The following is a 17,954-nucleotide window of genomic DNA, read 5'->3' on the forward strand; positions in this document are numbered from 1 at the left end:
ATGACAATTAAAACTGCAAGCAGTGATGAGAAGGCCCTTGCCAACCCGACGTGTTTCAAGGCTGTTGCATCATTCAGCTACTGAATGGCTGAATTTCTCAAAATTTTGAGAAAATAACTCAATGTTTCGAGTTATCTATATCAAAATTTAGTATTAATAAGTCAAAATTTTGAGATTCTTAACTCAAAATTTTGACTTATGGATGGCCTTTTTTTCTTTTTTTTTTAAGCAGTGGAAACAAGTTTCCATACAAATACACTTCTGGAAGAATGGTCAAAATTTCCCATAACACACTCTTAAACCTTGTGGAAAGCCTTCCCAGAAGAGTTGAAGCTGTCACAGCTGCAAAGGGTGGGCCGATATCATATTAAACCCTATGGATTAAGAATTGGATGTCACTCACGATCATATGCAGATGAGTGCATTCTAGATATGTCATTACATTTGTCCAGCAGAGCATGCCCAACTCCGTGGTTTACAGTACTTTCAGTGCTCTAGCTAGTGCCCAATCACCCACCACTGCGCCTTGTTGAGGTACCGTCATGCCGGGCTGAGAATTTCCGTTGTTAGCTCCTGGAATGGAGTTAGCTAGTGACACAGCCATTACCACTAGCAAGTGGTTGTTTGGTATCTAGGGCAAACCCCACACACACCCCATCCCAGTCGTCTGATTGGTACCCCCCTCCGTTCTGTGAATTTTTTCTGGCTAGAACCCTGGCTTTAACCACTTGCTGCAGTACATTTAACTTCAACTCATCACCAAGAGGAAACAACCCATTTTACCTATCTCCATTCTGATGAAAAAACAGAATAAGTGATTATTTACCTTGGACTTGAGTTCCCTGTACTCCTCTGTGCCGTATTCCACGTGTCTGAAAGCTGTCAGATAGTCGTAGCTGATGACTGCTGTCTGCAGACAAACCAAAAAGGGACATGCAAGTGTCATGAGAAGAAAGCACACAGACTTGTTTTATTTTTTAACTTCTCCATAAGGAAACATATTTAGATTTACAGCAACACAATGGAATCAGAGATTTTCGTCTGTAAAGTGAAAGCATGGTTATTACTAAATTACTGTAAAGATGTCTTGAATGTCAAAGAACTGTGTGACAAGATGACAGGCAAAGGTCTGACATGTCCTCTCACATATCTAGCATGATTTGAGCTTAAGTTATAGCTCGTGGAAAATGGGAAAATGTTAATCTAAATCATTAAGTGATGAACAGAATATTCATCAAAAGACATCAACATTCAAAAATACTGATACCACTCACATTTATTTTGAGTGTCATTGACTAAATGCACCAAGGGTTCAATTTAGTCTTTGATTACCTGTTTCACAGAGTTTAACACAACTCAGCTCTTATTACATGCCACATGGTCCGTACCGTGAGTCCAGTACCCTAACCCTAAAGTATAAGCTTCAAAATCATTAAAGAATAGACACCCCTTCTCTATTATACTGATATATGCCGCGTTTCCATTAGTACCTACTCAGCGCTGGTCGACCCAACTCGACTCACCACAGTCTTCTTTTGTTTCCATTACAATTGCGTACCACATCAATGTGGGTGGAGTCAATATAGCAACGCATCAGTAGTCTCTTGACGTAATTTGCATGTGACACAAAACAAAACACAACAATGGATGAGACAGAGGCAAGCTAACAGTAGCTAATGCCAGTTTACTATCGCTATCATGCATAAGTCCCCTATACAATGTTTTAATGGATGAATGTTATCATTGTTAAGTATTAAAATATGCATGCTGTGTGCGTGTTTCAGATGCTCTCTCGTTCCAAAACTACCACTGCAAACCGTAGGCCTGGGCACTCAACCGAGCCACCCAGTGGTTTGCATGCCTCCATTTTCTTGCTGTCGGGTTTTTAAATTGGCACGGTTGATTCTGGTGAAGGAGTCACGAGAGTGACTCAGCTAGTGACGACACTCCCTGACCAATCAGTGGCATGCTGTCCTTCAACGTCAAATTTTCGGATCGCTTGGAACCCCGGCTGAGTGGGTACTACAAAAGTACCTGGTGCCAGGACCTAATGGAAAAGCCTACAAACTGTGCCAAGTCGAGTCGAGCCGCACTGAGTAAGTACTAGTGGAAATGCAGCAATAGAGATATTGCGGTCTTCCACTGAAGTACAGGGAAACGCCGCCAGAGTGCAGTTTCTACCTGTGGAAGATGTAAAAGTTTAACTCTTAATGAGTATTTTGGGTTTAGTCACACTGATAATGGTGCATCAGCCAATATGGACAAAGCTGTGTGGAGTAAATGTGTCTACAGAGTTATGGTTAAAGAGGGGGATACTTGTTATGACAAGTTTCAAGTCCTTCAACAATAACCTGTGGAAGAGGATAGGGGTGTGCACGAATGAACAGAAATTAATTCTTACACAAATCAACCAGTCACACTTGTTCCTAGTGAGCACTGGACTTTGCCAAAGTGGCTCTTCATCATTGATTTTCCACATAATTTTCATGCAGAATTTCTAGGTATGGCAGTTTTAAAGTTTGGTGACCGCAATTCAGATTCATGTCCAAGGACATTTCAATATGCAGATTACACCTGTTTGGTCCTGTTTGGTAGGACAAACTGCTGATGGACCACCTGAAAGACCTGGAGGATTCCCCAGGTGAAAGGGAAGTTGCATCTCTGCTTACACTGCTGCCCCCATAATCTCGACCTGGTTGTCAGAAAATGGAAGGACGAATGGATTGATGGCCTAAGTAAGAAAATACCTATGGCATGCTCTAATCTCTCTAATAAAATGTTATGGTCAACGGTATATTGTTTCTGTTCTGTGATGAATTCTTAAACCTGACTGAAACTCTTCAAGTAAACCATTCCTCTGCAGATGATCAGTTAGCTGTTTTACAACTACTCTTTCAAGAATTTTTGAGTGAAAAGGAAGGTTGGAGATTGGCCTACAATTAGCTAAGACATCTGGGTCAAGTGATGACTTTTTAAGTAATGGTTTAATTACTGCCAACTCAAAAGCCTGTGGTACACAGCCAATTATTAAAGACAGACTGATCATATTTAAGATTGAAGCATTAATTAATGGTAGGACTTCTTAAAGCAGTCTAGTTGAAATGGGATCTAATAGACACACTGATGGTTTGGAGGAGGTAACTAGTGAAACAAATCCCAGTAGTACTGAAAGCAGTCAAACATGAAGATTTGTCTTTGAGATGTTTATGCATAATTTTTTTCTCTAATGGTTCAAATTTTATTTGTGAAGAAATTCATGAAGTCATTACTAGTTAAGGTTACCGGAAAACTTGGCTCAACAGAGCTCCGACTCTTTGTCAGCTTGGCTACAGTGCTCAAAAGAAACCCGGGATTGTTCTTATTTTCTTCAATCAGTGATGAATAGTAAGATTTCCTAGCTTTACGGAGGGCTTTTTTTTAAAAGAGCAATAAACTCTTTTTCCAGGCTAAATGAAGATCTAACTTAGTGAGAGACCATTTCCTCTCCAGCTTGTGGGTTTTCTGCTTTAAGGTGTGCATTTGTGAGTTATACCAGGTTCCACTCTTCAAACCTCAAACCATCTACACTGATTCCCTCCAGTCTGCTAAATTCTATCAACATTTTCATTATTTATTTCAGTAACTTTTACCATTTGCAAAACTTCTCCCATCAGCAGTGAACACAGTCTTACTGTGGATGAGTTCATCTGTGCTGTTAACAGCTCCTGCTCAAGTGCCACTCAGATCTTAAAAAAAAACTCCTCTCTTCCTTGAATGAGAAATTAAGAAGAGAGGAAATGCAGAATGGCTGAGAGGAAGTGAAAAAAGGACTAACTAAATGCTTTCCTCACTGCTCTTAAAAGCTTATGTTGAATCTTGTGTTTAATTACTAGCTGAAATTCAGCAAAGAACACCTATTTTCCACAACTAACTAACTAGCTAACCAAGGACACAATTCCAAAATTCTTTTTAAAATCAATAAAATATGTGATTGGTCAGAGCAGAGGTGTGCAGTAACTCACGGTGGCCACAGCTCGTCCAAAGCGGATCACACTTAGGTCATTGAGGTCTGGCTGTCTGCTGTAAAGGTAAAATCCAGATGAGCCCAATACTGCTGTGGCTAGAGAGGAAACTTTAAAGAGCCGATTAGCCATGAGAGACACTGCAGGAAGAAGACAGAGGAGTAAATCAATAAAGTGCTAAAGAAATGTTTCATTCATTGATAACTCAGAATAATGCTGCATTGATTAACTGTGGCTGTTTCCCATCATTCACTTTGAAATTACACCAAAAGAAAAGTGCCTCTAGTGATAAATCTAAATTTGAGATTTGTGTGTGACAGAAGGTTATATCTTAGTTCTGTGAGGGTTCAGGTCTTGGGACACTTGGTGTATTTTTACTGTCAGCCATTGGTGCCCAGTCTACATCTGGTTCATGCATTACCAAAGACTTTTCCCAGTGCTGAAAAGCTGACACTAGCACAGTAACACAGAATGGCTGGTATAAAGCTGGAACCACCAATGTCAGTGGCTATGGTACAGGCTACAGCAACAAAATGACCCACAAGATGCCCACAGATTCTATTTGCAACCCAACTTAATCCAACTTTTACTAGTAGAACTATGTAATGATCAGTTCTTAAAATAATCAAAATCTGGGGTGGTTCTCAGAAGGCACCAATACAGGGCTACCTGTTAATTGGTAGAAAAGTGGTAACAGATACTAGGCCCTAAGGATGATACTTAAAAGACAGTTTTCTAATCCTATAAAGGGTGGCTGTAGTTCAGGACGTAGAGCAGCTCATCTACCAATTGGAAGGTTGGTGGTTCAATTCCTGGCTGCTCCAAGTATCCTTGGGCAAGATATTGAACCCAGAGTTGCTCCCGATGTATTTATCGGAGTGTGTGTAGAAAGTTCTTATATGTAAAAAAATTTTTTTTAAAAAACAGCATGGGTGAATGCAAACGTGTTGTATAAAGCACTCTTGACTTTAGTGTCAAAGTCCATAAACATCAAATCCTACATTTCACATTATTAAAATAAATGGATACTGCTCATACTGTGATTAAACCTTGAACACTTTTCAGTTGCATAATGTGTAACTTTAAAACATTTACTGTCTTCTCTTTTACCTAATTTCCCAGGGAAGATGGCTGCCCTCCCTGAGCCTGGTTATGTTGGAAACAGAAAAGGGGAGTGTAATAAGACCAGAAGAACATACTATAGCTTCTTTTTATACTTCTGTTCTGTTATTTGCTTAAGCAAATGAGTTGGTTAAGTTGCATGCTAAATGCCAAATTTGTAACCTGTACAGTTTATGTTCACTTTTTAATTACACTGAAATTTAAATCTCATAGCATTTAAAGCATGTCCCACATTGCCCCCAGCAAGCATGTTCTATGTCCCGCAATCAGTGTGTTGAGACCTGTTCATCCTAATCAAATGAAATATCCTTAATATTATCATCTCAGGTACACAGCACTAGCTGTCAAAGCAGCCCCAGTCATCTGTTTCTAGAAGCGGCAGCCCTGAGACAAGCCGCGATTAAGGGAGACTGAGCCACTGGGTGTGTAACATCATCAAGCACATTCCTGACTGATAACCAGTCCATCTTTGTTGGACCGTTGAAAGCTGTAAAAATCTGCACTGTTTAGTGTTAGCGCAAGGTTACACACTCCAGAGCTCCCACTCTCAACAACCTAAACAATTTATTTGGGTTATATTTTTTCCTTTTCTCAGCTATAAAGAATTTAAAATTTATCAGTTCTGTCGCTAGTTAGCTAACATAAACTAATGTAAATATATTGCCAGCAACCAATCAACCAACCTAATGATGTAATGTTCTGTAATGGCACAAGATGGCACTATACATGTTCTAAAAAAATGTAAACGCTTATTTCTTTTTTCATATATATTTTATTGAACATTTACTTTTATGAGAAAGAAAAAAAATGATGAGAGAAAAAGAAAAAAGCAAAAAAAAAAAAAAAAAAAACCCAAACAAGCAACAACAAAAACAGAACAGGCCAGCACAGGGCATACATAAAATAAAGTAGACGTAACATTGGTTATATTTTAAAAATAAAATGTGACCCTCCTTTGCAAAGTATATCATTTAAATCCTGAGGTAAGTAATCCAGAAGGGGTTGCCATATTTTATAAAAGGCACCCAAATTGCCCTTTATTAGGGCACTGAGGCGCTCCATTGGGAGGACCCTAAATGTCTCTCTGTACCATTGTGTAACAGAAGGGGGCTGTCCTTGGATCCACTGTAACAGAATGCAGCGTCTTGCCAGATGTAAAAGTTTGCGTAGTAACATCATCTCCTCAGGCATCAGGGACAGGCCATGCACAGATAAGCCAAAAAGAAACAACCTAGGATCCATAGGAATTGTTTGATGAAAAATAGAACAAAGTTCTATAGCAACATTCTTCCAAAACCTGTTTATCAATGCACATTGCCAGATACAATGATAATAGTCACCCACAACTGTGTTACATTTTATACAGAGAGGTGAATATTGAGAGTGAAGTTTATGCATAAACTGTGGAGTACGTTGTAGCCTGTGAAGAATTCTAAATTGGTTCTCCCTGAGTCTGTTGCAGATAAATGTTTTTTTTTGTTAGTGAAAAAGCCCTCGACCATGTTTCACTGCTAAGTTCAACCCCCAAATCCGTTTCCCAATGCCTTTTGGACCTTTCAGTTGTGAGAGGCTTTAGCATTATTAGTTGCCTATAAAAAAAAAAAGAAATGAATTTCTTTTTATGGTCAGGACCTGTGTTAAATTTAAGCAGAGAACTTTCTATGGGGTTTAAAATTGGCTGGTCGTCTGGAAAAATAAGTGATTGTACAAAATGTCTTACTTGAAGGAAACCAAAGAAGTCCTTCTGTAAGATATTATGCTTAACTTGTATTTGTCTAAAGGACACAAACCTACCTTCTTCAAACAAGTCACAAACCAATTTTAAATTTTTGTGATACCAGTTGTCAAATATACTTGGACCCATACCAGGGGGAAAGGCTCTATTTTTAATAAGCGGCTGCATTGCACTTGAATATTTCCTTCTCCCAATGTGACTCATAATATTACGCCAAACTTTTAATGTTATAAGCAGTAAGTTATTGTTTCCAACCCCGACCGGAAGCTCAGCTAGATCTGTGGACAAAACAGAGAGTAGCGAAAAGGGCTCACAACACCAACTGTCTACATGCGGTTCAGATTGGTGTAAAAAAGAGTGTAGCCACCCCGATATTAACCTGGCATGACATGCCCAATAATAATATAATAAGTTAGGGACAGCCTGACCCCCCCTGTCAATTGGAAGTTGTAAAATCTTCATCTTAAGTCTAGGTTTCTTCCCATGCCATATAAATTTGGATAAGCAGTTTTCAATTTCAGAGAGGGTTGTTCTATTAATTTTAAGAGGTAGCATTTGCATAGGGTAAAGTATCCTGGGGAGGATGTTCATTTTTATTAAACTCATCCTACCTATCCAGGACAGTGGGAGGTCAAACCATCTATTCAGATCACTCTTAATTGAGTCCAGAACTGCTTTGAAATTTAATTTGTACAACTCAGAGGTATTTGCAGATACTCTAATGCCCAAATATGCAAAACCTGTGGTTGACCATCTGAAGGGAAAGTCAGCAGGGGGGTCCCAACCAGACCTCTGAACCCCCAGTGGCAAGGCCTCAGACTTTTCAAAATTAATTTTATACACTGAGATTTGGGCAAATTGATCAATAACAGAGATTAATTTTGAGATAGATGTTTCTGGTTTAGTAATAAATAGTAAAATGTCATCAGCATAGAGTGAAATTTTGTATTCAATATTTCCTAATCGAATTCCAGTAATCTCAGGGTTGATTCTTAAAGCCTCCGCTAGTGGTTCCACTGCCAGTGCAAATAATAAGGGGGAAAGGGGACAGCCCTGACGGGTTCCTCTACCCAGGTGAAACAACTCAGAAGTAGAGCCATTTACCAAGACCCTTGCAGTGGGGGCACTGTACAGCAATTTAACCCACCTAATAAATTCCAGGCCCAGACCAAACCTGCCCAAAACATTAAATAGATACTCCCACTCCACCCGGTCGAATGCCTTCTCCGCATCTAAAGATATTGCTAGAGCCTTATAGTTTGCATTCTGTGAACATTGTAAAATGTTTAAAAGTCGTTGCACATTGGAATGGGAGTACCTGTTCTTTATAAATCCCGTCTGATCAGGCGTAAACGCTTATTTCTTAAACCCAGCTTCACAGACAGCGTTAAATCTATGATAGTTTTTTAGAGCAGGGCTCCATGGTGTAAATTAGCCACTATGCTGTAGTGTTTCATGCCACCTTTAAATATTTCACAAACATTTCTGAAATTAGCAAACACCCATTCTGATTCACTGACCCTTATTTTTCTCCGATCATCATCAAGTTGAACTCAACTTATTACTATTCACAGTCACTGACTCAGTTACTCATGGAATTGATCGTTCACCTCTCGTTGTGAGTAGGAAACTGATTAAATCTGTACTTCTGACCCATCCTGGTGTCAGTGGAAGTCTTGTTGTTATTACTGCAGTTAATGGCACAGCAAACTCTAGCAACGTTGGTGGCCATACTGGCAGAAATTCATGAAACTACTGAAAACTCGATGCAAAATACACTTATCATATGCAAATTGCAGCTTCAGAAGTCACATGATTTGCAGTGCACACCCCAAATGTGCTTTGCTCAGTCTTCCACTATTTATTGTCTCTAGGGCTGCCAAGAAAGTTAGCATAAAGGTAGGGGAGCAAAAGCAGTTTATTTTCCCCAAAAGTGCTGTTGTGTAACTTCTGATATTTCTTTTTACACTACCCTCATTTTTCTCAAGAAGTCTTGCCTTTTGTCAGGTTATCATTTAAAAATTATAAAGTGTTTTTAATGATTTGTTACACTGACTCACTGCACCATCTTGTGGTACAAATTGGCATTAAACAAGAGTACAGTCTGGCCCTAGTTCAGCTTCACCTGATATCTCTTTAGCACAATAAAATAGATGTTTTAGACATGTACTAAAGATAACTGTGTTTCTCTAATGGGAAATATGTATTTTTTATCCATAATATACATTTTATATCACCATCATGTACTTGAAATTTGAGTTTAACTGATTTGTCAAAAAAAAAAAAAAAAAAAAATATATATATATATATATATATATATATATATATATATATATATATATATATATATATATATATATATAAATTAATGACTTTACAGCATTATTTTAAAAAATTTTAACAGATGTTGCAAAAATATCACCTGCTTATTTGCCCACTTAGTGAAAATCTGAAATAGTGACAGCCCTAAGACAGTCTGTTGCTTTATTCAAGTAAACCAGTCATCTGTGGAAAATTTCTCACCATATTTCATTCATATATTTGGCAATTACGCATCCTTCTGTTTGTGCACACACTGATGTGTGTGTACTTAAACACACGGGACATGTTACAGACGTGGACAGATCCCACTCACCCAGAGCAGCTAGAGGGAGGTCAGTTCAGTTCTCGTTCTTGGTGTAGGTTGGATTTCAGAGGTGTCTCATTTCTAAAAGAGCACAATAAAGTACAGTATACGGCGACTGTGACCTAAACACCACTCGTGCATGTGTGTTATGCAACAACTGCCTGCGTTTTGTAATAAGCGCGTTTAAGAAAACGTACGTCACCCAGCGGTTACAGTGTTACACTCAACATGAGCGTTTCACCTCTAAACAGAAGACCTCTTAATTAAAGAACAAGTAGCCGCCCTTCCGGACTCGTACACGCGTTGACTGATTACCACTTACTGGTTTTATTTTGACCTCTTCGCGAGTTTTCGACGACAAAGCAAAGGATTCTGGTTAATGTAGTATGACCCGATATACACCCTGTTATATTTACCGTACACCTGCTACCAAGCCTGCAAGATAATCCGAGGTGGATATATTAAATTTATGCTGCCCACCAAAAGCTTAACCCGGGTGTCTGCGGTAATTTAGCAAGAAAGTATTGTTGTTTACGATGGATTTAAACTACACTTCCGGCGATCACAATGACGTTTTCCACACGCGTCACAACTTTCATCAAAAAGTGGATAACGATTTAAAAGAAAAATACATAAAGAAAAAAAAATCAGAAACGATTACAAACAATTCGAAATATTTTAGTTTTGCATTTTTTTTCACAAGTTTATATATTCAACTTAAAATAAAAAATTTAAAAAAAGCTTTAAAAACCTTTTTTGGCCTCACAGCAGTTTTCAAAGACATTTTTTTTAGCCTGTGAAGCCAAAGATCTCAAACTCTGCGGAAAGAGAAAGAGGCTGATGGAGGCTCTAAAAGTCTTTAGTTGTCTAAAATCAAAACTGTTTAAACTGAAAAACTTCTACAAAAAAGCCCAATCTGAAATATTTTAGTCTAACCCAAGAGAATCATCAAGTTACAACTGAATACGTGTTTTGTGGTAATGACAGGATTTCTGCCTCTCCTCCTGCAGTATTTGTGTAAAGATAATGGTTTCTTCAGTTATTCGGTCCCAAACATCAACAAACACATAAGATGTCTCACTCAGAGAATCTATTCACTGGATGGCCTGTTCTGTAGTAGGACACACTAACTGCTGTAATACTCCTGTCTGTAGATATCTGCAAAGACACACAGGTCATCGCCTAAAATTCACATTACATCTGATAGTCAGTAATTAAGCTAGGTCTATTTTGAGTGCAGTATTTTGTAGAAGAGTTTTAAAACAACAGTTATAAAGACCATCAGAAAGCTCTTGAACACTCTAATATACTCTAATTTCAGTCTCTTAAACATGTCCTACATTATCCTCATATATAGTAGTTGTTGGAAACAGTTGTGTTTTCAACAAGTGCATAGCGAAATGCAGTTGTTGAACAACTCTGTGAACATCAGCTTCCTCATTGATGGTTCTTCCAGCATCATAGAGGAAAAGCATTTTGAGTGCTCACGTAGAGCAGAAAAGCTTTATAAAACTTCCACCTCGTGCTGGAATTCCTGGTGGGAACAGTCCGACTGGCTGTGTTGGTGGTGCAGGTGGGTCAATATCACTGTAAAGTACCTTTTGGTGTCCTCATCAGAATCAATAAATTATTATTAGCATGTTACATAGTAATGAAAATTTAGGTGGTATTACAAATGTGCATTCACTGACACACAAATCAGTACAAGGACACGTTTCTTAGAATGAATTTCACTAATTTTATACCATTTTCTTTGGTTGGATGTATCTGCTTTTGCTATGTCCCACACGCTGGTCTGCTCCTTTCAAGTAGTGTATTAAGGTATTAAATGGCAAAAAATGCAAATATTTTTTAAATGTTCTTATTCTCACCAAATTCTTGGGTGAAACAAACTATTTTGATTTTTTTTGTCTCTATTTTTATTATTTTGTGCACATTTTGTGCACGTCCACCCTGTCATTATAGTGGAATTGGCCCTTTAAGAAACCAAATCAGTAACATCAGCACACTCAATCTGTCTTTCTTCAACGGAGGTTTAAATAACAGCTGTAACTACAGTGAGTAGCTACACTTATATTTCCTCATTTTCACATCATTATGTTTGTAGTTAGATGTTGTCAAGTTTAACATGTCCACTCTGTCAGAGAAAAAGGTGATTAATAGAAAACTGTCCAGCCTATCACCAAACCCTGCATGACAGGGTGGACTTTGTATTGTATAGTTGGGATTTTTTTTTTTTTTAAACATATTTTGATGAGATGGTGATAATTTAATAGTTCTTTGAACTATTTTTCTGAAACAAAGCCCATACTGCTAAAAACGGTTAATCTCGTAGACAAGATTGTTAGTCAGGTGACAACTGGGCACAAACAGAGAGTTTGCATACCATACAGTGAAGAGCTTACAAAGGAAGTGACTGAGAGGAGCAATTTGTCATACACTTCCTTTTACCATCTTATATATTTTAACTGTGATGCAAGAACTTATGAATGTTCATATTTATGTTTTGTAATGTTCACCTTTGTCGAGAAAGCACCTAATTAATCTACTCATGTCAGCAGTTTGGTTTTTTGGCCACCCTGTAATTTTTCAGTTTTTTGAAAATAGTCAAATTACTGTTACAAGTTAGTAAAAGCTTTTCACATTTTCCTAATAAACTAATCACTGCCAAATAATATTGTTTGAACAACTGATCAGATCGCTGTTTTTAGAGATTTTATTTAGAAAAGAAAACAACTATCAGATTCTTTGAAGACACAAGCAATTTGCAGTTTTTTCACTATTTTCAAAAGACTTCTTTTAGCAATTAAATATTATTGGGACAAAACAGCCATCTGAAAATGCACATTTTATAATCAAATTGTTATAAAAAAAATATTTATTTTCTTTTGACTTTGTCCTTGACAGGGTGGACATATTTTACAATGTGCTCATTTTTTTCTACTTGCAACAAATTAAAAAGAAAAAAAATTGTGGGAGCTTGGCCAACATGCATTTACAACAGCCTAAGGTCAACTTACAATGGATATGAAATTAGTTGTGAAATCATAACTTTTTGGGGGGACAAATCATGATGTCCCAAAGGCACTTTTTAGTGATACTGACCCAGGTACAGTGCAGTTCAGCCATGATCAGAGGCTGGAATTTGGCCTGTTTGACCAACACTGCAGCATCATGAGATTACTAATGAAAATAAAATGGAAATACTCAAAAGTTATTATGTTTACCTGAAAGACTGGAGTTACGACACACCACAGTTTAGCCTCCTTCAGCCTCTTTCCTTATATGAAAGTTGTGTTCACCTTCTATAGGATTTTTTTTTGTATAAGCAGTTAAACTATATTTCTTTCTGGTAGGAACAGGTTGTGATTTTCTCATTGTGGTGAGAGATGGTCAATCATTTGATAATGTCAGAGGCCCAGCAGTGGCTGCATATAGGGTGAGGTGTGTGTGAGCACAATAAGCTTTTTTTTTAGCCTCTGGGTTTCTGGCCCACTGCACATGATCAACACTGATCCTATTTAAACCCAGAGATGTTACATTGGGGACATCACGGGGGAAAACTGACCTCTCATGGCTTACTTTACTGGGAGATCTGTCTTCTGACAGATCTCAGATGTTGTTCCTGGAAACTGCTGGAGCCATTCTCCCAGTTTGGGGGTCACTCCGTTTACCACGGGGACCACATGTGGAGAGATGATTTTGGTTTAGGACTGTGAAATAAGACTGGCACAGAGCAGAAACCTTTAAAAACTTTATTAGAAACAGAGAGCGCTGCTTGTTGTGCACACAGTTCCAGCATGGCTTCTGTTCTTGGGAGGAAATGTGTTTTTCTCCATTTACAGTCAATGCTCTCTTTAAGAGCCACCAGAAAAACATCACATAGTAAAAAAAAAAAAAAAAAAAAAAAAAAAAATCCATAATATAACAGTACAAACAGTCTTCTCTTAAAAATATTAGAAATTATTCTTTACAAGCGTGTAAAATGTAGTTCTGAAATACAGGGTGCGTCTTTATTCTCTTCTTTACTCAGAGCTATTTATGTACACATACGCACGCACGCACGCACACACGCACACACACACACACACACACAAAGAGTTGAGGATTTGAAAGCAGCCTGTCTGTCCAAGCTGAATGCAGACAGCAAGTCATAGAAGGAAGAAACCAGAGAAGAAGTGCAACAGAGACCCTCCAGAGCAATGCCACAACTGAGCTTAGAGACCCAAAATATGGTACAGAAAAAAAGTCCAAATTATGACTTAAAATTAATTAACCAATGAAGTAGTGAGGAATAATCAGGGCTCAAATTTTCTCCAACATCAGCACTCATCAGCATCATGTTCATTTATCATTTACCAAGATATTTCTATTTGATGATAAACAAGTTTTGAGTCAACACAGGGAAAACTGCCCCAACCCCCCCCCAATCATACCTTAGACACACTTTAGTTGAACTTGACTTAATGACCCAAAATTGATATGAAATTACGTCCATTAAGTTGCTGGTCAAAGTTCTGAACTCATAAAATTTACTTAGTTGAATCTAAATTAAGAAAAATTTTGTTTGCTAAATTACGACTTCCATAGGTCGCTACTTTTATGGAATTATGCAAAACGTAAATGCTAAATGGAAACTTTTCAAATTTAGCTAGAACCCAATTCATGGCTTCAGGAATCAAAATATTTCAACAAAAAGAAAAATTGGTCATCAAACAATAAAGTCAGAATTTATTGGTTATTGGTCTGATGTCATCGGTTTCAAAACTGAGACTTACTGAGTCAGCGTCAGTTATGAAAGTCTAAATAATTCGTTTTAGATCACAGTTTTGGTGCAGAGCCATATTTGTGACTAAATGACTAGACTGAATGTTTAGCTATTTAAATTTGACAAATTATCTGCTACCACACAGTTCTGAGATCATCAGTTTAAAGCTGTGATTTCAAAAATCACAGAGTCAAAACGTCCCACAGCTCACACGGTCCCTGTGCAGCCAAGGAAATCAGGACCGGAATTAACTGCAAGTTTTTACTTTAAATCCAACTGATGTAAAAATTATTTATTTGAATTTGACTTTAAAATTAAAACCAACAAATTTAGCTTTCATCATTTTGAGTAATTATAAGAGCGATCTCATTTTAAATGACAAATATTCAAAGCTACAAACTCGGCAGTTTTCAAGTCAATTACAAGGGAAAAAAATCCAAATGCAAACATCAAGTGAAAATGAAACAAAACCAAAAAGCATTGTAACACCAAATGAAACGACTACTTAGAATCTCAGCTGTGAGAAATCAAGCCCAACATTTTTGCCATACTTTCAAAATTACCCAATGAACATGACGTCAAATAAAAAGAACTGAATCATGTTTGTGTCATTTTTCACTCACTACTAACAAGTCAAAACAATCAGATGTGAAAATATAATGTGAAAATATTTAGAAATAAATCTGAAATGCCAAAATATAAAGTGAAAATGTTTGTGGAGATTTGCTGGTAAATATTTGGACAATCCCTCATCTATTTTCTTGGCAGTAATGATATTCCATATAAAACCCAAAATTCACCTGTTAAAGTTCAAACCCAAAAGTGAAGGAGCTGCAGAAGGGTCAGTTTAATTATTTTACACAAAAAGCTTAACAAATATCTCCTTTTCTCTCCTGCTGTGAATTCAAAAACTTTTTGAGTATTTTTGTCTGTTTATAACCAAAATAAAAGCTCTAATTTCATATAAAAAAGACCAAAAACATTCACAGCAGGAAGTGAGGAAACGTCTCTTTTTAATTTCAAGAGAAACAAAAGTGTGCATAACGAGCTGTTCCAGCTTAAAATCATTCCTATAAACCTTTGACCTTTGACCCCTGCAGCCAGACCAAACAGGGGAAGAAAGGGGGAAAAAAAAAAGGGAAACTGATAGCAAAAGCACTGGGACACACTGGAGGGAGGGAGGTAAAAAAAAAAAGAAAGAAAGAAAGAAAGAAGAGCAGCTCTGTGGTGGCTAACAGCAAGATTTCTCTTATTAGTTTCCTCAAACAGGAAGTCAGTTCATAGGTGTGGGGACGGTGCCCATGCAGCCAAAACTGGTGGAGTGATGGCTTTCCATCAGGCTGGATGGAGTTTAAAGTTTCTGCCCTCAGAGGTGACAGTGGAGTCTGTGGTGGAAGGGAGGAATCAGGTTTGCGGGTGGGTAGGGCTCAGGTGGGCGTGTCATCACCTGCACTCCACAACCACAGTGTTCTGAGTGGGCGAAGCTGACGACGGACTCATACCAGTGTCCGAGGAGCCCGATGAGGTTGATGCCATTGTGTTGGACACTGACACAGAAGGACAGAGACAAACAGGAAGTCACCTTCACAATAAATCCCCAGACAATTGCATTTTTTAACCAATAACAATCAATAGTCAACAATAATATGACAAAATAATATGAACCCTAATAAGTGGAGCATGGACAAATGAATTAACCAGTGAAAAGCAAATCATTCTTTCAAGAATGGAAATTAAATTTCATTTCTGAGAAATAGAAAAAAAACTTTGAAAGAGAAAAGCACTGAATGCATGTTTGACACACTGACTATAAAGTTTTAAATTCAGTGAGAACTAGCATCAGTATTTGCTAAAGACCAAGCTGCAATTTTAAACACAAATTTAGAAAACAAACAAATGGTAAATGGACTGGTTCTTATATAGTGCTTTTCTACTCAAGCATTCAAAGCCTTTTATACAGCACATTTGCCTTCACCTACTCACACACACATTCATACAAGCACTTTTTTTCTGCATCTAAGTGCTTTCTATCTAACATTCACACTCCACTCAACACACTGGGAACTCGGGGTTCAGAGCAGCCAGGAATCAAACGATTAGTATGTGACCTGCTTTACCTCCTGAGCCACAGCCACCCCAACAAACAAACAAACAAAACCTAACAGACAAACATCTCAAACACAACTCTGAAGTATTTAGTCTCACTTTGAAAAAGGGCCTGAAATCCTCAGTGAGCTGCAACAGGATTAAATAATACACTTTTGGGGACTACTTTCAGTGGCAGATTAATCGACGTTTGCACAAAAGAAGTTTTAAATACTCAAATACACCCCCTCCCTCCATGTCCTGTTTCACATGATGGTACATAATAAATGGGGCCCAAAAACCTAAACTTCCTGGGATAAACATTTTCTTGTGGAGAGTTTAATTTTCCTTTCAACAGATTTATGGGCAAAATTGTGTCAAGTGTGAAAAAAAACCTAACAGCCATTTAGCTCCATTCACTCATTCAGTGATGACTATATCATGAGCGCCCTCTGCTGTCCTCACCATTGAATTGCAGAAAACTTCTGTACAACAGGATTAACAGGAAATGGAACAGTTTTCCTTGACTAGTCTAAGATTACAGATAAATAAAGGAGTGGATGATGTCCAGGTTTCCCAGCATGCCCTCCTCATACCTTCTCTTTCCTTCTTTTTTAGTCTCTTCCTGCGTCTGTCGATGGAGGCGACTTCAGACTTCAAGGTCATATAGTACTTTCTGATCTCCTGTAGCTTTTCCTGGAGGAAGGAGATCCTTTCTGTGCTTGACATGTTGTCCAGTTCATCTGAAGAACAGTCAAAATTATCACAGATGAAATTAAATTTCTGTCCTTTGATTAAAAAAAAGAGAAAAAAACAAAACAAGCTGAAGCTCAGAGGGGTTCAACTGTGTTAGAATCTCTCCTAACATCAACATGAGGTAAAAACAGGTCTGGTGGAACTGCTTTGTTTGTGATATATATAATAATAATAAAAAAAAAAAAAAAAAAAAAGTGCAACTTCAATTCAGAGTGAGAGACAACAATCAAGACAATGTATGGTTCAGCCCCCAGTCACATGCACACTCCCATTCAACAGACTTCCTGTAGTGGAAAACAGGTTTGTCCACAGCAGCTGGTAGCGGGCATCCATTTGACATTTTCTAAATGTCACTTTAGTTTCTAAATTTCTCACACTTTAACTCAAGTGACAGTGTGTGTGTGTGTGTGTGTGTGTGTGTGTTTACCAAGTTGGAAGGTCCACTTGTAGGTGCGTTGAGGGGAGGGGAAGCTCTGTTTGTCTGGTTTGTCTTTATGAGAAGATGGAGATGAAAGGCTGGGACGAGACTTCTGAGACTTGGACAGAGACAAGAGACGAGACTGGTCCTCACTGTCACTACTGTGACCTGGAAAGAGTTTAACACGTCCTTTTAATGGAACAGTCCTAGTAATCTGTTGTGTGTCTTCTCATATAAATAATCCATGCATTCAGAATCTTCTAGTGTTATCAGCTGCATCACATTTGTGCAACTGCTTGAGACAGGGATGTCTTGATGAGAGTCAAGTGTTCATACTGCAACCTGTTATAATCATTTTAAAAGTGGAACCTGTTCTGCTCATTCCCAGAGCAGAGTAGCAAGAGTACTTATCTTACACTGAGCCTTGGTATCATGTTCAGCTG

At 38.0% G+C, this 17,954-nt stretch overlaps 2 protein-coding genes across 7 annotated transcripts in view; both read right to left on the reverse strand.

The window, feature by feature from the left end:
- The window catches only part of adck1 (aarF domain containing kinase 1), a 107,846-nt gene extending 97,803 nt beyond the window's left edge, over positions 1-10,043 (reverse strand). For 2 of the 4 annotated variants that reach the window (XM_030719005.1, XM_030719008.1), the window contains exons 1-4: positions 9,494-9,993; positions 5,112-5,147; positions 4,002-4,141; positions 827-910 (exon numbers count right to left, since the gene is read on the reverse strand). In XM_030719005.1, the coding sequence (XP_030574865.1) occupies positions 827-910; positions 4,002-4,133 (216 nt within the window). In that variant the 5' untranslated portion in view covers positions 4,134-4,141; positions 5,112-5,147; positions 9,494-9,993. Of the gene's footprint in view, positions 1-826; positions 911-4,001; positions 4,142-5,111; positions 5,148-9,493 lie in introns of all 4 variants that reach the window. The other 2 variants (XM_030719006.1, XM_030719007.1) reach the window with 2 other exon arrangements.
- Positions 10,044-13,364: 3,321 nt separating this feature from the next.
- arid4a (AT-rich interactive domain 4A) overlaps positions 13,365-17,954 on the reverse strand; it is a 37,171-nt gene continuing 32,581 nt past the window's right edge. For all 3 annotated transcript variants that reach the window (XM_030718856.1, XM_030718855.1, XM_030718857.1), the window contains exons 23-25: positions 17,521-17,679; positions 16,934-17,080; positions 13,365-15,799 (exon numbers count right to left, since the gene is read on the reverse strand). In XM_030718856.1, the coding sequence (XP_030574716.1) occupies positions 15,696-15,799; positions 16,934-17,080; positions 17,521-17,679 (410 nt within the window). In that variant the 3' untranslated portion in view covers positions 13,365-15,695. The remainder of the gene's footprint in view (positions 15,800-16,933; positions 17,081-17,520; positions 17,680-17,954) is intronic.

The sequence above is a fragment of the Archocentrus centrarchus genome, chromosome 22 (genome assembly GCF_007364275.1).
Source record: "Archocentrus centrarchus isolate MPI-CPG fArcCen1 chromosome 22, fArcCen1, whole genome shotgun sequence".
Lineage (NCBI taxonomy): Eukaryota > Metazoa > Chordata > Actinopteri > Cichliformes > Cichlidae > Archocentrus > Archocentrus centrarchus.